Source organism: Lagopus muta, chromosome 6 (assembly GCF_023343835.1).
Source record: "Lagopus muta isolate bLagMut1 chromosome 6, bLagMut1 primary, whole genome shotgun sequence".
In the NCBI taxonomy this organism is placed as follows: domain Eukaryota; kingdom Metazoa; phylum Chordata; class Aves; order Galliformes; family Phasianidae; genus Lagopus; species Lagopus muta.
In genome coordinates this window covers 19,347,088-19,373,999 of record NC_064438.1, presented here as the reverse complement: position 1 = coordinate 19,373,999, position 26,912 = coordinate 19,347,088, and the positions used below count along the sequence as shown (strand labels likewise).

Here is a 26,912-nt window from a genome sequence, read left to right as displayed (position 1 = left end):
GCATCTTCCCTCAATTTACTGCAGCATTAGAAACCATCTTTGGGGAATGAAACCTCAGTTCTTCTGCAAAACTTCAAACCTATCTTCAAATACACCAAGGAAGGACTGCCAACCTGATTTTATAATTAATAAGAGTAAGCAAGAATTGTTACAAGCTCGGAATGAAAATACAGCATCATTTCTAATGTCAAACTCTAATTTTGCTGGATTGTCAGCTTGTAAAGAAGGCAGATGTTCCAAGGATGTGAAAACACCTGCATACCTACACAAGCTGAAGCTGGAGTTCACTAATGTTTTGCAAAGTCAAACACATATTAATCTCTGTGGACTGACCAAGAAGAATATCATTTACCAGACTCTCAGAATGGTTTATGCAAATTATGGTGGTTTCAGAGGGAAGCAATGCCATTTCTCATTATTGTTCAGTTATTATAGTCATTATTTGAGGTAAATTTCATTATATGAAACACTGCAGTGATTTGGAAAGCCAGTGTCAAAGGAAAAAATATACATACATATATTTAATACGGTAATAACAAATTTTTGTATTTCTCTGGCATTGATGATCTCCAAGTCCTTATAAATACTAATGAAATAAACTCCACAATAGTCTCATGAAGCAGAACAAGCACATATTATACCCAATCATAGATTAGCAAAACTGAGTCACAGAGAGTTTGACTGACTTATTAACAAATCAGAGGAGGGCTGGCATCAAAGATTCCTTTACTCTAAAATGCTCTAATAAGATAGAAAATTGATAAGCCATTTGGGGGATGACATTTGTATAATTAACCAAGCTAAACAGAAGCTGTCCCAGTGAATGCTGTGTTCTGCAGCCACCCAGACACCCGGTCATCAGCTTGAGAATAAGTACCCAGAGCAGGCATCTGCATTTTGCTATAGCTCAGTTCTTACTTCATTAGAACTCGGGAAACCACTTCAAGTTTTACCATCCTGTACTGGTCAAGCTGTGGAAGAGCAATAGTACAACAGGACCCTGGAGGAATACCAGCTTTTGGTCATTATTGTTAGCTAGGGTGCAATGCTGAATTCAACTTGACAAAATTTCAGCCATATTGCAATAGTGAAAACCAGAAAGTTAACATCATGAAAAAGCCATCGTTGGATATTGTTAGAATATAATCCAATATTTTATACCTGAATCCTCCTGATATATTCTAAAAACAAAGTTATCCCTAAAGGTTTTAAACATACATTACACTGATCCTATGCATTTTCATCTAGCATGTACTTCAATATGTATGTATGGGGAAAAGCTTCACCAGAAGAGTAATCTTCTTTTAAAAACAGTGGAGAAAATGTCCTGGATAGTTCAAGCATAGGAGAAGATGGGCAGCATTCTTTACTGAAATACAGACCAATTTTTTGTCCAATACAAAGCAGCATATCCAGAGTAGTTCTGCTACAGCCAAGATAGTTATTGTTGGCTGACACTCATATATTGAGAGCTGTTACCAACTGTGTCAATGCCATTCACCATTGTTAGGGAAATAACTTATAATTCACAGGTGACATTTCTTTTTTTCTTCTTCTGAAAAACACAAAGAATATATTAGGTAACCTGAGTTCTCTGAATTATTCATATTTTAACAAATCCTATATTGGAAAAGAGGGGAGAAAACCCTATCTGTTTATTTTATCTCCACTGCTTTTTATGAGAACATCACAGTTCTGTTCAAAAAAATCTAAAGCAAGAAATGAATAAAAAAATGGAATACAGAAGTAATAATACAACACATATTCAATCTTTCCTTGCACAGCTACAGAGCTGCAAATTAAGTCTACAGAATCAGGACACCACCGGTACGAAGAACCTGTTAGGTTCAAATGCAAGCTTAGGTTCTTTCTGAAGAACCCTTCTTCACCCAACCAATAGAGAGGAGCCAAACCTACATGTTCCACTTATTTCCAGTTACTTTGAAGAACTGCACAGTCTGATTCTAGCAGCCTAAATAAAAGCACAGATGTCAGCATTCGCAGTACACATTCCTGAAATTGAACATGTGGTTAGGATGGATGATACCATTACAAGGTGTTCAGAAACTGAGCTCAACCTATCCGAGTTTTTTGTATTTTACATTTTTATTTCACTTTGGTTTTCTGCTGTTTCCCACTTACTTTATTACTGGCCCTTTCTTAAACAAACTCCACAATGTGTCAGCTGCAGAGATGTTTTGCAGTGTAAACAATTGAAACCAGGCTGACCAAAAGACTCTCAAGAGGAAGAAAAAATAACATAGGCTATCTTAACTTATGGTAATGGATTGGAATAAACCCACCAGTTAAGGATTGGATACACTCTCACCTCTAAGAATGAAATGTCTACATTGTTCAGATGGAGAGTAACTACTACTGAAACCAAAACTGTCCTTTTTTTTCCAAAAGGGCATCAAACTAACTCAAGAGTCAAAGAAAGTAAGGCAAAGACATCTGATTCTCTCCCTGTGCTGGCTTTGAATAGTTAAATTTGGACTCAAATATTAGTAAGAGATTCATTTAAGCAGCAACTACTATTTCTTCTTTTCGCATCTCAATCCTGCTCATTCATCCAAATTACTATAATGAGGATTCTTGAGGCGATCATTCATTTAGTCTTGCTGATCATCAGCAGATTGTGCAAAATCAATTTTATTTCTCAAAATGCTGCCTTCTTCACAGCAGTTTAAGCCAAACCAGAAATCTCTGCACTGAATCTCAGAGCAAATCAAGTGAATATTAGCATGATTTCAATTACGCAGTTATTAGTTCCATTAAACAATTTCTAAAGTGCAGTGGAATATGGTTTTCCTGCATTTTTGAGTACTCCAAAACTTCTGGTGGTTATCAGGCTGCCACACTATGAACTTGCATTCTCAATTAAAATAAGGATATTCAGAAATACTGTGATAAATTGTGGGCTCATGGAAATTATCACTAAATACACCTGTGCTCAAGATTTTATGAACTATGTACAAATCAGATCAAATACAAATTTATAATTTTCACATCTTATATGCTGTTACCGTTGGACTACGCCTGATCTTTTAGTCATGTACAGCCAGTGCAGGACCCAATTTGTCACAACTAACCTTTTCCAAAGGAGCCTCTAATACTTAAGATCTAACTAACACCTCATAAATGCAATCTTACTCTTTTACAAACCACAATATAGAACAAAGCAGCAAACATTTCTCTAGCAGCTCTTGTTCTCAAAGGTTTCATATACTGAGCTGCACTAGAAAGACCTTAATTTTAGGGACTCTTTTGGCCAGGCTACTCCAGCAAGGAGGCATGGAAAGCTGCAATGTCACAGTGTCCTCAAATGTTTTTGGTTGCATATGGACATAATACAAGCATCCCAGGATGACACTTCAAAAGCGGGCCAAGGGAAAGGAGTGATCCTGCAGGCTCTTGACTGCACTGAGGAAGGCATAAAACATTTGTAGTTGTGCAGAACAGAAGGTTACCTACTCTCCAGAAGGCAGTCAGCTGTTTCCTTGCTGGCTAAACAGCTGCAGAGCTACGGTTGCAGAAGAAAACCTCTTGCCCACAGTCCTGCCCTACTTCTCTTCCCCCCACCCATCCACCCTGACAGCAGAAACCCCTGGCCACCACCAGCTGCAGGGCACAACAGCCACAGGAATGAGCTAGAAACAAAAGTTTCAGTTATAAAGCACAAAAACTTTCAAATGATGCTTCTTGCAGCACCTCTCAATTCAGGGTGATGTGCAGCAGCTAATCCTATTTAAATCAGCTGGATGGTTGCCACTGCCTTCAGCAGGAGAAGGTCTTAAGGGTGCACACATAATGCATCAGCAATTTGCTTGAATGGGAGCTGCATCTGCTTATGTAAGTGCATTACCAAGCCTCAGAGTCGACCTTCCTGATGGTCAAAAACACACAGCTTGCAGAGGGTTTTGCAGAATGTGTAAGAGCTTTAATTGCAAGTAAACACATTGATCCTGCTCGGTTTCAGTGCTATTCTGTTAGTCCCATACACGATCAGAGGATTTAGGTTTCTGTTGTTGTTGTTGTGTTGGGGTTTTTTTTGGTTGTTTGATTATTATTATTATTGTTTTTATGAATTCCCAATTGCTTCACAAGTGACATGCACTTCAAAGACCACCTAGAGACCTTTGACAGAGGGTAACATCTCCTGTGCCCAAACACTTCTGAAGCACAGTAGCCACCGCCCCCTGCAGTGTGATCTTCCAGTATGTTACCATCAAAGCAGGGCTCGATGTAATCAGCTGTTTTAAACCAACCCTACAGATAAAGCTCTGTAACTCATATGTTAAACACTGTTTACTGATGGTTTTGGATGAGACAGAACACTGAAGACTTTAGGACACTGGACTCCCTGTGCCTTCCTTCCTCTACAAGTTTGAGCCCTGGGTTTTGGCTAAATACCTAGCAACATATTTGCATCCTGGATGGCTGCTTCCACAAACAAGTAGGATGGCATCCCCTGTATTGCCTCCCTGAAGTGTGTTGCTGTAACCCACGGAGAGCCATCTCCACTCCTGAAGGATGAAGGTTTAGTGGCAGATAATATAATGACAGGTGTGGAAATATCTCAGTACAACTTGGAATGACTTGGGTGTTGCAGTCGCCTACTACACTTGGAATGAAAATGTAAATCATATATTACCTAATTAAGTGTAGTAGGAGAAAATGAAATGCAACAAAGCATCTCCATGACAATGAGCAATCTGCTGAAAACATAGCATGTCAACGTTGTTAAAATAGAAAATTGCAAAGAAGTCTATTGATTCATTTTCACCTTGGTTCTCTGCCAAATAATTTCAAGTTGCAAACCCTAGATATTCCTGCTGTGAACTGCACAGTTCTGAACATGATTTTTCTTTGTAGATATGTTATTCCAAAGCTACTGGCTGCTTGCAGCTCTTCCAAAGCAGTTTGTCACTGACAGTTACAGAAGACCATTTTGGACAGAACACATCCTCATCCAAAACCAACATGATGTTGCCAACAAACTTTAATTTCTCTGTTTTCTCATCCACAGTAATTAGAAAAAGAATTTCTAGAGATAAGACACATCAAGTAGCAAAAGGAGAATGAAATGAATATAAAATATTAAACAAGACAAGTGGAGGTTAGATTTTATCTTAAATATTTGTATCTCTTTTGCCAGTAGATCTTTTGATCTCAGATCCAAACAAGGGTTTGACTATGCGAAGCGCTCGATACAAATCTGTCAAACATCATCTAAGCACTACTGAAAATACCAATACATCTGATCTGAATATCCTTAAGTTATGGGCGAAGCTAAGTACTCTGGCCTTCAACTTTGCAGTATGTTTTCCTTTATACTTTGTTTTGCTAGAGAACTAATAGACCCATGTGGACAATACAGGGCACAGTGCCTTGCAACTGCTATATTTCAAATGAGAAACTCTACCACATCCTAGCTGCATTACAGTTTTTCAATGTCTCAAGGTGATTTTTCACAAACATTGGGTGTGTTTGCTTTCCTGTACAAACCAAATTCCACTACAAGCTGTTCTTATTTCTGTTCTCCCTGCAGTTTCAAATGGGAGATGGAGCATTTCTAAAATACTGCGTGGCAGATGTTGTAACTCAGGAGTGAGTGAGGTTCAAGGAAACAGAAGCAAAGAGCTATGAAGAGTGAATTGTTTTCTTGGTTCTTCAGTTTACTTGCTGTGCTATGTTATTTAAGTGGTTTATCCTCTGTGCCCCAGTACTGCTGCCTGCTGAAAGGATATGTTCCCATAGCACTTTGCAGAGTCTAACTTGAAGAAAAGCTCTGTTCATCTGATGAAAAATGCACAGAAGGGAGAAAAGTTTTCATTCTTTAAGATCTAATCAGAGGGTCACTGACTTCAATGGACTTTGGACTGGAAATTCAGTCCTCACTCATTCTTTTACTACACATAGAAATTAGTATACCTTTGTATACGCAAAAAAATTACTTCAGCTTGTATTATACAGTACACTGGCACTAAAAAAATTCCAAAAATGATCACAAGCTTGATGGATTAAGCAGAGTGAAGAATTAAGCTACAAAGAAGTGCATGCTCCGAGCTTTAACAATTGTTCGACTAGCTCAGCTGCAAAGCTCCCAAAGGCTGGTGGGTTTCTTGTTGTGCCATCTGAAGACAAGAGAGGAAAGGAAAAAGAAAAAAAAAAAGAAAGAAAAAAAAACGGTCACAGCCAGTTAGCCACAGTAGACTGAGTTCTCAGGAACACATCTGCAAATTGAGCAGATAGATTCCCCTCCATGCCACAAGCCCCTGTGCTGTCAGAGAAGATTCCTCAAAGTGCTCACATTTGAATCTCAATTACAGAGAAAGATTTTGGAAGACACAAAAGCACTCCATCAGCCAGGTACGTCTGACTTATTGTTTTACCCAGAGCAAGCTTGGTTGATGCACGTATGAAATTTTTTAAATACTATTTCTCAAAACAATTGCTTTCTTAATCCTCTTTATGGAGTACTTCAAAGCTCTGCAGGTGTCTGGATATTATCTCAATTCTGAAGAATTTGGAAAGAGCACTTGCTTGCTGGTTTGCAAAAGGAGACCCTGCAGATCAGTCAGAGGAAAAGAAAAAATATATAATATTGCAAAACAAATTTAAATGTACTGTAGATAACTGTGTTCCTGCCAAGTTACAAATAATTACAAACTAATGACAGAATCTGATGGTCAGCAAGCAGCATTTACCAACTAAGACTTCACGCTATCATGCAATCTGTTTTCTCTCCATGTCTAATCAGTGCTGTTCAAATACCTTATTTTATAACTGAAAGGTGCTTTTGGTTTGCTGCAGTTCCTAAGATCTAATCATTCACTATTTGGCAACATTCCAATTACTGTGAAATTAACATGAATATGGGTGTTGTTTTGGAGGTTTTTTTATGTCATGTTAGTAATAGCTTGGAAATGGAAATCAGAACAGCCCAAGATCAGCCACACAACGTGAACACACTTTAAGTAGCACGGAACAACCCAGAAAGACAAAACAATCCCAGCAAGGGCCTAAGGAACTACTGCTGTCACAGAATCCAGGATAAAGATTCTCTCCTTCACTTACTGGACTGATTACTTATTTAAAGCCAAAGGAATATTAAGCAGTGACAAGAAGGAAACGCTTTTAAGTGTGTTTTATTTAACCAGTACATTCTGTATATGTATCAATCTCATTTTTATCTTAATTATCTTAATTGGTCTTTTCTCCACTCTATCTCCAACAGTTTCTCTGGATAGTATATACTTAAGAACTCGACACTGTCAACATGTTGATTAAACTATCTGCCATTTTAATACTCATTCGATTTCAAAAACAAACCAGTAGGAAAATACCATAATCCTAACTTACTGTGTGCTCACGGCATCCTCAGTATGGAAGTTCATTTACTTTACTAAAGACCATAAAAACAAAGAAGCTACGTAACCACACAATACGAAAGACAGGAAATACAGCCCAGTAAACCCAAATTTACTCCTCTAAAAAGAACATTTTTTAATAGCTGTAAGAAACAAGCAGCAAAGATTTCTGTTTGGCATCTCATCTGAATGTAAACAATTTGGCAAATTTCTCTTCAAGCAAGTTTGAAGTAGCTAGCATCATCAGTCCCACAAATCAGCCCCACCATGAATCTTGCTGTAAGTGCTGCTGTTCTGGAATCCCCAGATTTTGATGGCACACCGCTAGACGATACTCATCCTTCCTTAAAGAAGGAATCCTCTGTTTCTTGCTTTTGCTATTACAGCAAAATAAAAACCAGGCACAACAAAAACATAAATCCTAAAGAATTCAAAAAGAGAAACTGTATTTCAAAATGCGGAGAGTCTTTTGGCAGGGCTTTTTCTTCAAATTCTGCACTTTGAAGCTAGCTCACAGCTTTAAATTACGCAGGTTTGGCAAAGGCTGCACCCAAGCACTGGGCAGTGACTGAAAGGCACAGCTCTGCTGTCACTACAGACTGGTCAGTTGGTTTCCTCCCTGGCATCTTTGCTCTCCCGAGCAGTGTTACTGCGCAGGCTGACTGCATTAACTACTGTAGATTTTCGGACAAACATGTTTAAAAAAAAAAAAAAACAGCTTGGAACCTACTCATGAAAGCATACAACATGACAAATCCAAGCTGCAATCCCCAAGATGAACGTGACGGCAAGACAAAAGCATGGGGCAGTCAGCCCATCGATCCTAAACAGAGCCAGCAGCGTGCGGCACTAACACGGTTAGAAACACGGCTGGCCGCGACTGCTCCGACACGTCTTCCGCTAATCTTGACGTCTGCCTTGTAGTCCCGCATGCTGTTCATCTTAAGGAGGCCGGTCCCACTGACCGGGGAGCCCAGGCGAGCACAGCGGAACCCGCGTGTTACGGGCCTCCCCCCCACCGCCCCAGCGCCGCACGCCCCGCACAAGCACCCGCCTTCTGCCAGCAGTCGGCGGCGGGCCCGCCCGCTGACGGCAGCGGTGCGGAAAGGCCCCGGCCCTTGCGGCCCACTCACCGCCCGCGGCCCGCCAGACCCAGGGCGGCCTCGGAGACGAGGCTGGTAGAGCCGCCGAAGGAAAACTACCGGCCCCAGCAAGCCCCGGGGCCGGCGTTTCCATGGGAGCCCCGCGCCCGCAGCGCGGCCTTTACTGCTCTGCTCGAGTGGAAGCAGTAAGGCTGGCCAGCAGCCACGAAATCAAGCGTTATGCTTGTAAATATTACCTTTTTTTTATTATTATTTTTTCAAAATTCCGCATAACTGGCATGCAGTTTAAATGATGAGAGAACTGACGTGCAATTTTAATGCCACTTGTTCAAGCAGATACTCTCCGAGTGTTCAAAACATCTTTCTTTTGTGTTGTTTGCCTCAGATACTGCAGGATGACCCAGCCAGCAGATGCGATGTCACTGCAGATGGTATCGGCTGTCAGCAATTCATCCTTGCTTCAGCCAGGTTCTTCCCTGCTGAATTTTGATGGACATGTCTTCTTTTTTGGGCAGAAAGGATGGCCGAAGAGATCCTGTCCCACGGGTGTTTTCTTCCTTGATATAAAGCAGAATGAGCTCAAAATGAAACCTGCTGCCTTCTCTAGGGATTCCTGTTACCTTCCCCCGCTCCGCTACCCAGCTATTTGCACGCTTAGAAGCGATGGGGAGTCCAATAAGCACCAGTACATTATTCATGGTGGGAAAACACCTAACAATGATCTTTCTGATAAGGTTTACATTATGAAGGTGGTAAACAAAACTACCAAGAAAACCACGTTTCAATGCACTGAGAAAGATCTAGATGGAGATGTCCCTGAAGCTAGATACGGGCATACAATTAATGTAGTTCATAGCCGGGGAAAAAGCATGATTGTTATATTTGGAGGTAGAGCATACATTCCTCTTGCACAGAGAATTACTGAAAAATGGAATAGTGTAGTTGACTGTTTGCCATTTGTGTTTCTTGTTGATTTTGAGTTTGGATGCTGTACGTCATACATACTTCCAGAGCTTCAAGATGGACTTTCCTTTCATGTTTCAGTTGCCAGGAATGATACAATCTACATTTTGGGAGGCCATTCACTTCAAAATAACACCCGGCCTCCCAGCCTTTACAAGCTAAAAGTTGATCTCCCTCTGGGCAGCCCAGCTGTGACCTGCTCTATCTTGCCAGGGGGAATATCTGTGTCGAGTGGTATTGTGACTCAGACTGGTGATACTGAATTCGTCCTTGTTGGGGGCTACCAGTCTGACAACCAGAAACGGATGATCTGTAACACTATAATTTTGGAAAATAATGAAATAGAGATTGTTGAAAGGGCAAGCCCAGATTGGACACCCGATATTAAACACTGTAGGATGTGGTTTGGCTGTGATATGGGCAAAGGGTCCATATTGTTGGGTATTCCTGGGGCCAACAAACAGTTAATCTCAGATGCAAACTACTTCTACATTTTGAGATGCAACAGAGCAGAAGAGGATGAAGAAGAAGAATTGACATCACAAGCATGCAGTCAGGCATCTACCGAAGACCAAGGAGACTCCACTCCATTTGAAGATTCCGAAGAGTTTTCTTTTAGTGCTGAAGCCAGTAGCTTTGATGTTGATGACATTGATACTTACAATGAAGACGATGAAGAAGATGAATCAGAAACAGGGTACTGGATCATCTGCTGTGCCAGCTGCAATATTGACATTAACACCTGGGTGCCTTTCTATTCAACAGAACTCAACAAGCCTGCAATGATTTTGTGTTCCAGTGGGTCTGGCCATTGGGTTCATGCACAGTGTATGGATCTGTCAGAGAGCATGCTCCTTCGGCTCTCCGAAGCAAACGTCAAGTACTTCTGCAATGAGCATGTTGACCTTAATAAAGGGCTGAAAACTCCCAAAAAGGTGGTGCGTCTGAAAAAGCAACCCATGAAACGACTGCACAAAAAGAAAACCATGAAGTTAACCACACCAGTGAAAAAGTCTTTTCTTCGGAGATTATTTGAATAGATTTGTGCCACTGATTTGTATTCAACTGGGAGACTAAAACAGCTAGCAGTAGCTGAAACAAAATGGGTTACTGAGGTTCCCACTGATCATTTTATTAAATTGATATTATCTCAATATTTCAGTTATATTTCAAAACTCATGAGCATTTTTTGTTTCTTATGTATGTTTTTGTAATATCCATATAGGAAGCTTATCACAGAGGGCATCGTACAAACACACAGCCAGATATTGGTAACTTAGTGCTATATTTTTTACAGTAGTATAACTTACTCTTCAATCATTCCCAGTAAATGTAGAACTCCTTTAGGAAAAGATGTTATCTCATGTACTCAGTGGTATTAGCATCTGTCAGTAAACAAAGACCATATTGCCCATTTTATTTTTTTTTTATCTTAGCAAGTAGTTCTAGAAATATTTGGCCTAATTTATAACTGCCTTGCTCCGATTTTACGTTAGTGTAATGAGCCAAAATTAGACTAATTAATCTGCTTTTAAATTGAAGTGATTTTTAAGTCCCTTGTGTCAGAAATAATGAAATATTCAGATGCTGAGGGTCAGTTTTCTTCAGGGACTTCCATTACGAAAATCTTTCAAGTATTTAATTCTGGATAATTCATTTTTTATTTTGAAAGGTACTGAATGGTTATGTGTCAGGTTTGGCTATCATTAAGGATTATCACCTCACAGTAAAAGTTAAATTACATTTTTAAACCACTGTGCTCAACAACTGCTTTGCGTTTGTATTTTTAAAAATATATATTAGTTGGATAATAAAATTTGTAATAAAAATGAGTGGGTTATTTTCACCTGTTCATGGAGTAAATCAAACACTGCAAATCAGAAAGTCTAGGAAAGGACAGTACGTGTGTGTGCTTGGGAAGTGCATCTGGAGTCTGTAAGGGGTCTGGCTTCACAGCTGCCACATGCCGTGAGCTCCCATTGACTTTAGAAGTTCCTTCTGATGAACAGGACTTTTATCATTTACTCCAGGTCTTCCCTCTCACGTTTCTTTCTCTACTCCTGCAGGGTGACTGGGTAGATTGTGACAGTATGAAAGTGCAAGCTGTTGCTCAGGGCGGCTCATTGAGCCAGTGTTGCATCATGAGGGTGAAAACAAGTGCAGCTAGCTGCTCAAAGCATGGAGGCAAGATTGGATTCAGATTGAAAAGGACATTGTCAAGGTTGAATAGCCCAAGAGTTTACTAACTTGTTGTGGAGTCTTTTATTGGCTATCTGTAAAGCCTCATCATTTTTTACTTGATTTTTTTTATTTTTATTACTGTTCCAAACATCTTTTCAAAAAATCAATACCATCCATTCAACATTCGTGAGGCAACACTAATAGCTCAGTATTCACAGTCCAGTTCTTGTGCTGGAGCCCTGAATAAAAAGGAAAAGCAGCAGGAGCAGCTGTCAGCCATCTGATCAGTATGTGCAGACCCTGAGCAGCCACCCCTTTCAAAAGCAGCCATGTGTTCCCATCAGCACAAATGTGTATGCACAGTACTCCCCTTGACACCCTCACGAGTCAACAGTAGAGGATAGTAAAGGGTAACAAGACAAAATTTCCATTTCCAACCACTTATATTCTGATGGAGGTTATAGTGTGGGTAGAATTTGTAAATGGGAAGTAGATCATCCTGGGACTTGTTTCATCCATTTTTACGTTAGTGTAAATCCATAGATTTAAATGGTAGTTTCCTCTTTCCTCAAAATATACTCAGAATAAATAAGGCTGTATATTTTTCAAAGGAATAAATAAGAGTTAGAGCCCTTTAAACTGCTGAAATTCAATAGACAATATCCTCTTTTGTAGTTTAGTCATAGGTATTACTCAGCCAAATTGTCATTAAAATATACATTCAGCACGTTACAAGTTTCATTTACATCAACAACAAAAAATCTCCACATTAAAATTAAAGAACATCATCACGACATACACAGGAGGACAATATATGCACACAACAGAAATTCACCCCTCATCCCTTCACCACTGTACAGGACTTCTCACAGTTACTTCAGTCCCTGGCAATAGCTGGTTTGCTTTTTGCCTGTTACCCCGTTGCTGTCAATATCTTAAATTCTTGAGGAGCCACACTGGGCAACAAATCTGTTTGGTCTATGATTTTTTTAAATGTATGTGTCACTTCATAAGGAGGGAGAAATAGTCAAACTATGTCCCAGCCTTCAGTGAAGGGTAGTAGAACAAGCATTAAATCACATTTCAGAGTTACTGCTGGAAGAGTAAATCATAGGTAAAGTAAAATATGAAATTTCTAAGGACTCGGTCATAAAGAAGTGCACGACCACTGACCTGTAAAGGAAGATACTTCACATAGCATTCAAGGTTGCAGAAAATATTTAATTATTTGATAATTCTGATGAAGCTTTTGAGGCATGTACTTGTTAGAGCATTGATTGTCTTCAAAACCAGATAATCAATACGTTTCTTTCTCATGCCAGGTAGAATTAGAGGATAAAATTAAGCAGATTTGAGTGCAGAAGTAAATCCCTATTGTGTCAACGTCCAACTGACCTGTGTGTTTTGTAACCACAACAAGCAGCATCAGGGTTCCCAGTCACATTTTATTGTTGCTGTTGTTATCATCAGCTTTTAAGATAACAGTATATGGTTTTACTGCTTGTGGAAGGTACTTAAATGCTGAAGTACCTAATTAATCTACAGGAAAGGCAAAGCACAAACTTTAGTGGTAGCACTAAAACATGTGTCATAGTTCAAAGTGACTCATTGCACTAAAAGACCATTGAAAAGAGTGGAAATAATGCTACTGGGAATCCAAAGCAAAAGGAGAAGACTGTGTTCAGATTGAAAAGGAATCTGTAAAGTTATTTACTACCAGATTTACTGCAGTGCAAACAGAAGGACTTGCTTAATTGTAAGGATTGGCAACTCTAGCTCCCTCCATATGTGATTCCTACCCTCTCCCATTTCAAGCAAAACTAACTTCTCAGAATAGCTTGAGAAAACTCCTGTATTGTGGCTGTATTTGGGCTTTGGAAATTGTCCCTTGTTAACATGAATGCAGGATAAACATTGTAAAAACCTTCTGATTTCTCAAAACATGCATTGGCCACTACGACGTATGCATTGTGATTTCTCTTGTTCAAAATGCCCATCTTCAGAGGAAAAGCTGGGCACTGAAAATACAGCAGTTTCACCTTTTGACACCTCTGCTGGTGTTGCTAGAAAAACTGCTAATTAAATCCTTTCTAAAGTGTCTTTTGGGACTGTGGGCAATATTAAGCTTGATGAAGAAGGTAGAAAATCTCCCATACTAAGGAGTTGGAGCTGATCATTTCTCTGAAAATTATACTATATTCAGTCACCTGAAACAGCAGTCTGAAGAACAGTGGTAGTAGACCTCATTATTCTTCATCTGATTCTGATTCTAGTGAGAATATATGGAAAATAAATTTCAGTCAATTATTATGGCCAGTAGGGAGAGGGAGGTGATTGTCCCCCTCTGGCCTGCCCTTGTAAGTCCACATCTGGAGCACTGCATCCAGGCCTGGGGCCCCCAGTGCAGGAGGGATGCAGCTCTGTTGGAGTGGGTCCAGAGGAGGGCCAAAAAGAAGATGAAGGCTGGAGCACCTCTCCTGTGAAGAAAGGCGAGGGAGCTGGGCTTGTTTAGCCTGGAGAAGAGAAGGCTATGGGGAGATCTCATGCTGCCTTCCTGTACTTGAAGGGAGCTTACAAGCAGGATGGGAACTAAATATTTACATGGTCTGATAATGACAGGACAAGGGGGAATGGTTTTAAACTACAACAGGGTATATTTAGGTTAGATGTTAGGAAGAATTTTTTTACTCAGAGGGTGATGAGACACTGGAACAGGTTTTCCAGAGAGATTGTGGGTGACTCATCCCTGGATGCATTCAAGACCAGGTTGGATGGTGCCCTGAGCAGCCTAATCTAATGGCTGGCAATCCTGCCTGTGGCAGGGGGGTTAGAGCTAGATGATCTTTAAAGTCTCCTCCAAACTAAGCCATTTAGTGATTCTATGATTATTACTTTAGGAATAAAGGAATGAAATCATCCCAGTTTACCAGGAAGCTGTCTGGGGGGATTGGTTTTATGTTTTGTTCTGTTTGTTATTGTTGTTGTTTTAATGACTTCCATTTTTTCCATCCAGAAATTTTTATTCGTGGTCAGCTGAGAGAATTAAGTTGGTTATATAAAGTCTATAAATTAGGTATCTAATTACCTGTTTGCAGCAGGAAATCAGGTAGCTAATAATGTAAATGCTCAATTTGCTCAGCGTTAATTCCATCCATACCAGTTGGTTTAAGTAAGTTACTTGACCCTGACATATCAGTGGAAGGAAAGAAAGACTTTCCTATCTGAAGGAAAACTAAAAATCATGAACTTAAAGATAGATCCAATCTAGCCTTTGCAGCTGCAAAATAAGACAAGATTTGATGCAAAGGATGCACAGAAATCAGTAAAGAGGTTTAGTGCAGTAACGAGGACATAATAGACACGGCTGATTTGTAACCAATACTGGGGTAGTGTTTGTAAATGAAGCCAAAGTTATCTACAGACTAAATGAAACTGGTTTTACTTTCCTGTCAAACAGCTGCCTTTGGGGAAAGGTGCAGAAAGGGCTGTGGAGATGCATGGAGCAATCTTCATTTTTGTTTACCTGGTGACCTCAGCACAGGGCTGGAATCCCAGCTGAAGTCTCTGAGTATTAGAACAGTCCAAATAAAAAAAAATGCACAGTATAGATGAAAAGTGAGACTGTTATCACAACCTTATGAGCACAGGCAAAATAGTATAAAGAAATACAAATTCAGAAACTTAAATACTTGTAAGACCTTTATTTTAAACAAGTGTTACAAACAAAGAAATAAAGAAACTGTGATACAATAAGAAAAAGTAAAATGATGAAGCTGTGCTGTGAGACAGCACGCAGAACTCAGTGCAGTGAGAAACTGGGATACTGTAAATATCTGAAGTTTGTGTCTGAACTGAGTAAAAGTCAGCGCTGCTTTGCTTAGAGTCAATAGCATTATTCCTGTGAGGACAAAACATGTGAGACCACAGTCAAGACTCCTCTTATATTCACATCATTTCATAACAAGGCAATTCGTAGTCTGAAGCCCTTGAATAAAACTAACAAAACAAGATACATAATGTCATTGTATACAGAATACAGTCAATAAACTTTCAAAAAAGGAAAAGCATTCACCTTGAAGTAATTACTGACAGATTTTTACAAAGTATTAGCGTAGAAAATCTGAAGGTTTGAGAGAGTACCATGAATAAAAGCGTCTCCACTTTTCTAAAGCCTCTTCAAAACCAAAAAGCTTAACAATGGGCTGAGTAAACAAATGATGCGCCTGTCTGCAGTCAAAATGTGTTTTCTCTGGGATGCATGCAGCATTGTTATTTTATTCCTGTTTACAAAGCCCCACTTGCAGGTACCTACCCTTTCAGTTCTGTTTGTTTTAATGAGTTCAAAACTCTCGAAGAGTCTTTTGATTTACACAGAATGTCAACAACAGGGAAAAAAAGATTAAAGTAGATCCAAGCCTAAAGAAAAGGATAAAGAAAATATTAACAATCACCTGTGTCAATTGTTCTGCCCATAGCTGGTGGGATGTGAAATGTGTTTTGATGGCTCCATAGTATTTCACAAAGGAATACTTCCTTATCCTCCTGCCTGCCTGTGTCCCAGCCCATGCACTGTTCAGCCTGATGAGTTCATGAGTTCATAGTGAGAAATCAGACATATATGGATGAAATGTACCCAATTCTTTTGAATGGAGCGGGACAAATCGCTTGCTCTTATGTAAGCAGCGTGTTAATTTGGAATTTGAAAATGTCAGTGAAATCACTGAGATTATGTGTGCAAAATGACCAAAGTCTGGCTGGTCTCCAGTGGTGCGTATGCAGTGTGAGAAACAGGTTGAGATTATTTCTGTGAGAAATTCACTCTTGTGCAAAAGCAACATATACCACTTAAATGAGGTGAAAATCACCATGAGCTCAGTCAGGACTATTAAACTATGCCTTAGGCTATCCAAGCAGAGGAAGAATGAAAACTAAGGTAATACAATTGCCCTAAATAGGTATACAACTGAACAAAAAAGTGTGCAACTATTTGCATAATGAAATATAGTGTACCAAAAATACAAAGCGTGCCTGCATTTACTGCTAAAGTATATTCTTTGCCATACTGCTGGTACTTATACTCCATGGGAAACAGTTGTACTTGTCTGCATTTATTAGTAAAAAATGATACTTATGTAAACCTGGCATTTATGCTCTATGGGAAGTACTTGTTTTATTCAAAGAACTGAAAGAAATAATTTAGTGTAGAAATGAACACTCAGTAAGTGCAGATGTACATGGTAAACCATACAAAAGACTGCTGTTCTTGTGACTGCTTAGAAAATGAAGTGCTGTAAGCAAAAGACATTATTTCTAGCCTCAAATTTTGACACAGTGTTAAACTATATTTAAAAAAACACTATTAAAACTAAATCCTAAGTTACAAACTACCTTAAAATGGGATTTAAAATAATCAAAAGAAAGGCATTATCAGAATATGATTAATTTTTATACTTGCTACCAACACTTAGCACTATTTCTTCATAATTCATAAATAGTAAATACCAGACCCTCAAAGATTTAGTAAGTAACAAGAGCAAGACATTACTAACAGAAACCTCAGACCAGTAGTCCTTCAAGTTTGTTGTTCCCTTACACTCACAAACCAACTCCTGCCACATAAAAATAAAAACACAAAGTGTGGGTTTTTTAGATCCGTGCTTTTGATTCTTTGTGCATTTAATCTTGTTTCTGAAGTATTTCTTCAGACACAGTTGTGCCCTAGCTACAGGTACTAATGTGAAAGGCTGGGTGACTTAGGGATATCTCAGATATTTCTGAGTATATTTCTTGCCTATGTCACTGAATAAAATCCACATAATTTTAACATTTAATTTTTTTTTTAGATGTAAGCTACCACTAAATGCTTACATTATGTATGCATGCATGCATTCAGTGGTTGAGTCACACACTTGAATTTAAGCTTGTGTTTGAACACTGCAGAATGAAGGTCTAGACTTGTTCATCTGCACTGGTGATATGTCCAGAAATAATTTAGTTTCCAAATCTCATGGTTTACACACATTAACTTTTAAATCCTTTTATCCATTTTAACCAACGTTATCCACAAGAGCTACTGGTGCAATCTCATCTGATCTAAGCAGCTTTCAGTCATATAGCAATAACACTTCAGAAAGGCAAATACTACCAACATAATGGTGCTCCCGAAGGTTTAAAATACGAGGAATGCTAACTAAATATTGTTGTAATAATGTAAAATACACTATACAGTAATTTCAAGGCAGCTAATAGTTCTTTTCACTATGCCTTTATGCAAACTATCCTTCAGGTTAATAAACATCATTCTTCCCATTTTACGTATCTAGAAAATGAAATAAGTGACATTTCCTAGATGAGAAAAAGCTCAGTATTAGATAGAGTTAGAGCATATCAGAAATGGTAACGGAACTATTTAATAGAGAAGACCAGAACACTGACATGTACCTGATAAAGTTAACATCCATCTCCTGAAAAATGGGTCTGCTATGACTTTTTGTCACCTGGTGAAATTGTGAGCTTGCATTCAACGACAATTTAGTGGTGACTTCAGTAAGGCCAGGAATTTACCCAGTAAGATTAAATTGGTACAAGTATGCCACATAATGAAGTCACCATCAAAATCTAAAATTTGTATGAAGCAACAAGCTGCACAGCAGAGCTTAAATGTGCTTTGTATGGTGAGAGCACAGGACACTGTAATGCCGATTTAGGTGCACAAGCACAGGTTTGCATTTTAGAGTAAATGTGCTACAATAAAAATATCTTTAAAAAATTATAGCTACCCTTCTTTTATCTTCATATAGTAAATCAGCATGATATTACTGATACCACCACCTGCTCCTAAGCAGAGCTACAACCTAAACATTAAATGTTTTAAATGTTTGAGATCAAAGTTTGTATCTTTAGTCAGTATATTGTGTAAAAATACCCAAACTTTGTTCATCCCAAAACAATTACCTAACTATATCACTGGCGAATCTTGACTTATAAAAGCCGAAAAGCCATCAATAAAATAATCAAACCCTCTTGAAAAGTAAATAGCAAAATAGCTCATAAAATGCAAACAGAACAAATAGCCATTCTCAATTTTTCAGCAAGTGTCATAACTTTCCAGTATTATATTCATTCCAAAATACTGTTCTATATAAAACCTTGTTTACTTTGTCTTTCTCACTTATAAACAACACTCTGAGACCAAAATAAATTCATGGTCCTTCTTTGCAATTTGTTTCCACTTCCCTCTCACATAACAACTGGTAAATGTACCACTGCATTGCTTCTGTTCAAAGCTTCCAACAGACATGGCATTTCATTAAATTCCATTCAGCACCTTTAAAAGGGAGTATAAAAATGAAAGCTTCAATCTTCCCTGTACCTCTAGAGGCCTGAAAAGGAAGCTGTCTCCACTCAGAGGGAGTATCACAAACCCAACACCAAATGTATTTTACATTTAGAGTTCCACTGAATCACTGCTTTCCAAAGAGATCTCCGGTGGCAAAGAATCACCTGACCCATCGTCTGGATCAATCACGAAGCCCTGACTTCTTAACGTTTTATGAGCATTCATGAACTTCTGGAGGTACTTAGAAGTATATAGCCAGTGATGCTTTAAGACATCCTCCATTTCATAGAATTTGGACTGCCTGGCATTCATTTTTCGGAATCTCCTGAATAGTTTGTTTCCAGACTCATTTCCTTCACTTGCCCAAGCACCAATGGACCCATCTCTTTCAATGATTTCAGGTACATGAGCAAGGGTTTTGTGAAAATAATTGGTAATCTTGCCCTCATATCTGTATTTGAACTTTGTAGACAGGAGCTCAGCAAAACGCTGTGAATTGTAGCTGTACTGGCACAGCAATTCTGGACACTCTTTGGCAGGGCACGAAGATCGCCATACTGGTTTCATTTTCAGATAAAGGTCCATTAGTTCTTTTAGGGCTTCATGCCTTTCCTCACACTTTATTAATTCACACACTGCCTCTACTGTTTCTCTGGACATGAGCTTCCTAGCAAAGTTCCCACTCATCCTCATCATAGGTTTTAATTTCATCTTCTTCCTGAGATGTTTGTCAAGAGTCAACTGCCACCTCTTCCTTTCCTCTTTAGATGCATCAGGATTCTTATAGACTTCACCAATCTCCATCTGGAAAATTCTGTAAAATTCTGTTGCGTTGCCAATGTCACAGTGCAATGCATCAATGGAGGGAACAGTCTCTATAAAAGGTTTGGCTGAAACACCCTTCACTCTGTCACGGAGCTCATCAACAGATTCGTGATATGGGTTGGACCTCCATATTTCATATCGCTCCAGATTTTCAGCGTGGCTCCTGGTGATGGAGTGGAAGACCAAATTCTGAGAGGCCTCTAGGCGGGTTGCATCACAGAGGGTACAGATATAAGTGGAACCTGAGGCCTCCAGCCCTTCCACTTCCCTTACAAGTTTCTCATCATAGCCTGTACCTCGAAAGATGAATTTGAATGTTCTCAGGATGCCTCCCATTTCAAGAAGCAGTTCACTGTTCTTCATAGCTTCTCTTTCTGCTATGAGAGGGCTCAGGATTGCTGTCAGAGTTTCATGGTCTGATTCATCAGCCAGCATAAGGCACAAGGGTTTGCAACACAGCTCTGAATTGGGCTTTACTTCTTCAAAGATCCTTATCCTTTCATTCCCATGGTCTATAGCAATGTTCATGACTGTAAATGAAAAGCGTACAGCCTTCTCTGGGACCGCAGGACCACTTCCATGCTTCTCGCTGACATCTCCCATTCCGTCACAGCACTCTTTTACTACCACAGTGAAGGGACCATTCAGATAGTCATCCAGATTTTTTGCCTTCATGCCCTCCAAGATTTCTTCCTCCATGTCCTTTAAAGCAGAAACCAAGGCTGTATCATATCGAAATCTCTTTGCAATTGTGTCTATTGGGTAGTCATCAATCGAGAGGGGTAGTCCTGATAGTCCATCTATAATTCCCACTTCTGTGTTAGTGGATACATTTTTCAATGGAGGTTTCCATTCAAAAGGATGATAACCTGGTAAGAGGGCTTTCTCGGCAGTGCGAAGAGCATGCAGTGGCTGGAAAATCTGCCTCCCAGTGACAGCTTTTACAGTTCGGTACATTTTGTGATATTGGCTACAGCTGAGAAATGTGTTGATTCGGATTGCCAGGCAAACAGCAGGATGAAGTCCAGATCCTTTGCCTTGCATTATAGCCTCCAATTCATCTGCTTGCTTGTGCTCATTTTTTGCTCTTAAAGCTAGCAGGAACAAAGTCATGCATACAGCCTTTATATCACCACCTTCTTCTTTCTCAGCAAAAGCCTTGACTTGACGTTTCAGTTCTCTCAGACGATGTTTCTGAGCTCTTCTGGTCAAAGACAGAAGATGCTGCCTTGGTCGACCACCTTTATTTATGGGGTTATAGAGCTCTTTATCTTTCATCTCCTTGTGGTTAGAGAAGTGTTGGCCATATTTTCCATGCAAGATCTCTTCATCACATTCTGGTACAGGGCATCTTATGCTCAGGCTATCAAGGATGTTCAGGAAGGATTTCACTGGGGTTACCAGATCAGTAGGGAAACAAGGATACCAGCAGGAGGGGCAATAGCTGCCCATAACTTTGATGCAACTGAGAATGCAAGCTCTGCAAAACAAGTGTCTACATGTTGTTTCCACTGGGTCTGCCAAAATATGCTCACAGATCTGGCAAGAGATGGATTTAATGAAATCTGCTGGATAATCAACTGCAAGAAGCTTGGTGCTGAGATGTCTGTTCTTGCAGTTGGTAATCTCTTTCATTACCTTTTTGTTATTTATCAGCACTTGATTCTTTATGCCTTTGTTAACTCGAGCACGTTCTGCAATGATTTTCACACGTTTGCCATGTATTACATTGGATGGTTGGCTTTTTCTCTTGACTCCCCGGCTGGGAGCGTGGCACACTTCACAGTTTGTAGAGTGGGGCTTCCACTGCATCGTGCTGTTCCTAGGAAAATAAACTTCACATGGAGTATTACTGAATTTCCTGTGGATAATACTCCAGCAGTTGTGACAAAATCGAGTGGGATGGATAGTGTCAACATCCCCTCTCACATCAATCTTGAAAACTTTTGCAATAAGATCTGGCCAAGAGGTTGCTTTTTTCTCTTTCTTTCTCAGAAGCCACAGAGTTTCATCATCTACTGGTCCATGTACTGGATGAGTTCTCTTGTAGCAATCAGTTTTAAATGAAGCTCCACAGATGCGGCAAAGTTGCTTCAGGTTGTTCTGGTGAATTGTGTTGTCTTGTATTTTCATGTCATTGACATCTTTCTCAAGTGCTTGCGTGTTGCCCATGAAGTCCATCTGTGTCAGAATTAACTTTTCTCCTCTTGGAACTTCTTCATCTTTATGCAGTACGATGTTTTTGTCTGTAGAAGCTACCTCTTGTTCTTGATCCTTGTTTATGCATTGGCTTTTATCAGAAGGTGCTTTTTGAAATGGTCTCACTTTAAACAGCTTGAATTTCCATTCAGAAAATTTTGCATATGGATGCTGAATCTCTTCAGGTAGATCCATTTGTGATGTTATCGACATCTCCAGTGTGGCAGAAACCAGATCACCTGAGAAAGAAGCTGTATGTTAGCTTATGTTCCAAAATGAGAAATAGTGCCAATGCCTGAGCATATGCTTTAAACACAATAACTCTATTAACTTTAACTGAGAAATGCGTTTTAAGTTCCTTTGCCCAAGACGCTTATAAACTGAGAGATCCAAATGTGGCTGTCCACGCAGTACCTCAGATAAATACTTGGCTATGCTTTGACTTTGATCATGAGACATCCATAGTCAATTGTAACATCAGTGCATATTGCGTACATCTGTTAGTCATCAGGTCCTAATTTCCCAATTTGCCTCCTTCTTCTTATATCTAACTTCTCAGTCTACGATAGACAGACGAGTAATGCTCTGAAAGTGTGGCAAGTTCTTCATATGAAACTGAACAAGATTGGTGGCTTCAAGACATAATTTTTTCTGTCTCATGCTATGTTACTTCAATCACTTGAGACTACTGCTGTCACACCACTTGTTAGTCCTTGATTCTGACCTGAAGTGTCTAATGAATGCCTTTGCCTTCCTACACAGGCAGAGCAGCATATGCTATTCAATCCCTATGCAGACTTTATTCAGACCTCAATTCTGTAAGGTACTTTAGTATACAGATGCTGAATGTGAGTGGTTTCATTAAAGCTGTAGGAGTGTATCCTCTGTTGATGTAAGGTGCAATGGTTCCCTGGACTCTAAAGGAGATATGGCAATTTATACTCACTGCGTATTTGCTCTAGAGAGAATATTTATACATTTCAAGTTAGTCATCTGTTTAAGTGCCCTGCTGAGAACTCTGTAAGGATTACTGGTACTGGAAAGCTGAAAATGTCTGTTCAAATTTGACCCCAATTGTAGCTTTCATAGAGATGCAACCAAAAGTAATATCAATGTGATTGCCATGGGAATATGATATTGTATGAAAATAAATAGAAGACTCACCTCAAACACTGAAACTTTGTGCTACTGCATCAGACTTAGAAAACAAAATCATGTAGAAACAAATACAAAAGTGACTAACCTATTTTTCCTTATCTGACAATGAGAAGTGCAGAAAGTGAACAAACAGCGTAGAGAAGATTAAACTGTATTTGCTGATTATTTCACTTGTTTTACTTAAATTTTGTTTTACTGAACCGATTGATATGAATTTAAAAAAAAAAAAAAAGAAGAAGAAAAACTATACATTTAAGACCATACACATCAAACTAGAAATTACATGGGTATGGCTTTGATTTCTCTGATTGATTATATCTCCACCTAGCAATTCACTAACCTTGGTGGAAATCTCAGTTCTGTGTTTATGTGGAAAGTGTCCTTCATAAGAGATATATCTATGCCATGATCTGGTGATGCTCAGGGTGTTTCTGAGATTGTTTTATTGATAACCTTTCAATGAAGCAACATTACTGTACTAATTTTGAGAATCTATTGGGAAAGGACTCCATGCTTTGATAAAGTTCTAGACCCAGAATGACAAATCAGTCTGCTCAATTTTCCTTAAGAGCAGTGTTTAACTTCGAAATTGTTCGTTAGGCCTTGGCAACCAAAGCTAACATTTGTTTTCTCCCCACTTTCTCTTCATTTCATCCTACTGAGAACAACCTGCCTGTACCTCTGTCCCCATCTGCCTGCATTGTTCGGTCCAGCTGTCCATGCTGTTGAACATCGCGGGCTGCACTGCAGCCCCCTGCTGTCCACAGCCGAAACAGCCTGGTAACGTGCTTGCTTGTGCTCTGCTGCCTGTGGATCTGTGATCCGCTGCTGTGCCCAGATGAATTCAGGTCATTACTACCGCCTACTTTCTTGGCTGCATCCTGTGGCAGAGGTAGTAAAACCTATCCACTGAGCGATAACCTGTTTGCCCCTGAATCATCTTGCATTCCCACGGATACGTGCTCTATTACCTGCAGCACTGGCTGCCCTATGCTGTCTGCAGATCCCTCTCTGTGAAGGGAAATTTGTGTAATTTCACCATCTCCAACAGCAATTTCAGAATGTCTCAACCCATGTGCAATGCCTATTCAGGGCAGTACCGAATTCATTGTAAAGAAACAGCCAGCACCAAGTACATTTAAAGTAAAATATTTAATACTTTCCCTCCTCAGCTATCCCTTAGACTAAGTGCCACCTTAGTGCCTTACTAATCCCCAAACCTGTGGCCATTCCTATTAATTACCAACTCAAATGAAGCTTTACCCTCATTAAAGAAAAGTGCAATGATCTTTTTGTTTTTTCCTCTCTCTCTTACACTGAACATTCCCTTGAAGAAATGAATGATAAAGAGCCCTCTTAGGTCACCTGACCTTAGCCTCCTTCAGGAGATAGTAGCAGCCAACAGGCTACTCATCAGACACTTTAAATGGCCTGGATGCCAGGCAGTGGAGTTTGAAGCGGCTCTGCTGGGAGAGGTAGAAATATCCCCAGTGCTAGGAACATTTCATGCTAGATTTGCCTTTGGTCTGTTATTCTAGTTGTGGGTCACAGTGAACAATCCTCCTCACTGTTTATCCCACTCAGATTCTTACAGAGTGAACCCCAGCCGTGAACCCCAGCCACGGTTATTTAATCAACTCTGACAGCTGTATTCAGTATCACCTCTTTTTACCTTGAAAAGGGAAAAGAAATCCCTTTTCTTCCCAGCTCACAGTATTTCATACACTTCTGAAGAAAAGCACAACTGTGGTACTGTTAGTCATGTCAAGGAAGACCTTGCTTTATGAACAGTCTCACTGCATATATAGAAAAAAATTGACTAGTGCATTAAAACAGGAAAATGAATCAACATTCAGTTGTCCTACAAGCATTTGAGTTGCTGCCATTAGTGCAGCCAGCCTACCTTTAGCTCCCTGTCAGTATGTAGAGCTGCTGTTATGTCTGCTCAGTTTGCTCCACATGTCAAGCTTGCTTGCTCTCCCGTGTGCTCTTGCTCTTTCCTTGTCCCCTCTGCTTTTTAAAGACACTGCAATGCTGTTTATCTCACTTATCCTTGTGCCTCTGAGCTCCCAGTACCACTTTGGTGCTAACCACAGGTTACTTCAACTAAACACAATGCAGAACTTTCAAATCCAGGTGGCACCTGGCAATTTATGAGGCTTAACCACAAAATTCATAAAAACAAGGTCTTCTTGTGCGAGACTCTAGGGCTCAGAGATAAGCATGCAGCCTTTCTGAGGAGCACCTGCAGTGTTAGGACAAAGCTCTGCATTTGGCTTTCTTCTTTCTAGCTTCAGAGCTAGTTTCTTCACTGTCAGCTATCAGAGAGAAGAACCTGGTGTCTGGTCACACTACAGTCGCACACCAAAGCTGTTTCACTGAAGGCCAGAGGCCTGCTTCCTCTGTTAACAGCAGCCAGTCCTCTGCGGTCTGGGACCACACAATGTCTTTTCTTCTGATCCCACTATCTCACTTTCAGAGATTTTACCTTCCTGATGGTATCCTAAAGGTACTCGACAAGAGAACAAATCAACAATATAAAAACTAGTTCTGTATTCTGAATAACTGGTCGATAGTACATAGGCATAGGCAAGTGTCCACAGATGGTGGGCAGTAAAATTCAGTGCTCACGCTCAGTGTTGACAAAGCACGTATTTCTCAGAAACTCACTCCAAGTGAAAAGAAAACAAATTCTGTTACACAAGAGCACCTTGAAGGATTTTGGTCTCCTCAAAAAACATTATGCAACAAAATGTAATGACCCACCAAGCTCTCCCAAAGTGAACATATGCTCACACCCCAAAAGTAGGAGTTTGCAGTAGCAACACTTGCTATAGGTAAAAATGATGAGAGGATTCCCTCCTATTATCAGCTTTGATCTTGTAGAACAGTTCCTTCCTGTTCTTGCAAGATGACAAGTCATAGAGAAGTGAAGCTAGACCTGGGTCAGTCACTCATTTCACACTGTATGTCCCAGGAGATGCCAATATCTCCTCAGTAACTAAGTGCAATTATTTGTGCCAAATCAAGTAACGCAATGACAAAGAAAACAAAGTTTGGTTGCAAACTCTGATACCCTTGGTCAGATTCTGACCAAAATCTCAGAGCTGCTGTAGAAACAAGTGCACCTGAGTGTCAGGACAAGGTGGAACAGAAATCACGGTAGTCACTCCCAGGCAAGGCAGGTTAGAGTAAGGTTGTCCTGACTCTGGTGTTTGCTCACCAGCGAGAAGGTGTCATGGCCCAGCCCTAAGCACAGCATTTCTGCTCTCCCTATCTTGCCAGGATTTCCCCACAACCTGCCTGCCTTCACTGTCCCCTCGCTAGCATTTGGAGAGACCTTTTCAAAAAGGTATCAGGTCAGGCTGCAACACCAGATATCAAAGTAACTCTCTGCAGGCTCATACTGGTTTCCTCCCTTATCTTGAAACAGCAGATGCAGCTTGCTGACAATATGCACTGAGGGATCAGGGGCTCTCAGAGAAGCAGTCTAGCAAATCTGTCCCTCTGCTGGAGGACTCATTCAAAACCTTGTCCAGGCAGCAACCTACCAGCCCCATTCCCTGTGAGACTGAAGTCTTGTGTGAACAGCGCTGGATGAGAGCAATCTGATCATCAGCTTAGCCAGGTGAGCATATGTAAGCAGTCCCGCACTTTACTTGCAGCATACTCAGGAAAAATCACCTTGAAAAAATGTTTTCTGGAAGGGATACTCAAGTAAATAAGGTTTTAATTGATCTCCAGTTGAAACAGCTTTGAATGTGGTTTATG

General features: G+C 40.0%; 3 protein-coding genes across 4 annotated transcripts in view; 1 reads left to right on the top strand and 2 right to left on the bottom strand.

Annotated features, from left to right (window-relative positions):
• The window catches only part of LOC125694460 (intraflagellar transport associated protein), a 41,835-nt gene extending 33,185 nt beyond the window's left edge, over positions 1–8,650 (bottom strand). The window contains exon 1 of the mRNA XM_048947725.1: positions 8,507–8,650. The gene's annotated coding sequence lies outside the window, so the exon portion shown is untranslated. The remainder of the gene's footprint in view (positions 1–8,506) is intronic.
• RAG2 (recombination activating 2) overlaps positions 1–11,236 on the top strand; it is a 44,515-nt gene extending 33,279 nt beyond the window's left edge. Inside the window, exons 2-3 of one of the 2 annotated variants that reach the window (XM_048947721.1) lie at positions 5,552–6,372; positions 8,862–11,236. In XM_048947721.1, coding sequence (XP_048803678.1) covers positions 8,872–10,479 — 1,608 coding nt within the window. In that variant the 5' untranslated portion in view covers positions 5,552–6,372; positions 8,862–8,871 and the 3' untranslated portion in view covers positions 10,480–11,236. The remainder of the gene's footprint in view (positions 1–5,551; positions 6,373–8,861) is intronic. The other variant, XM_048947720.1, reaches the window with a different exon arrangement.
• A 4,236-nt stretch (positions 11,237–15,472) lies between these two features.
• On the bottom strand, positions 15,473–25,143 carry RAG1 (recombination activating 1). Its single transcript, XM_048947719.1, has 2 exons — positions 25,045–25,143; positions 15,473–22,222 (listed from the first exon to the last, which is right to left on the bottom strand). Exon 2 carries the CDS (start codon positions 22,194–22,196, stop codon positions 19,068–19,070), a length of 3,129 nt encoding a protein of 1,042 aa, XP_048803676.1. The 5' UTR covers positions 22,197–22,222; positions 25,045–25,143; the 3' UTR covers positions 15,473–19,067.
• Positions 25,144–26,912: the final 1,769 nt, after the last annotated feature.

Coding starts and splice junctions, on each gene's coding strand:
- RAG1 (XM_048947719.1), bottom strand. CDS start 22,196: ATGTCGATAACATCACAAATGGATCTACCTGAAGAGATTCAGCATCCA.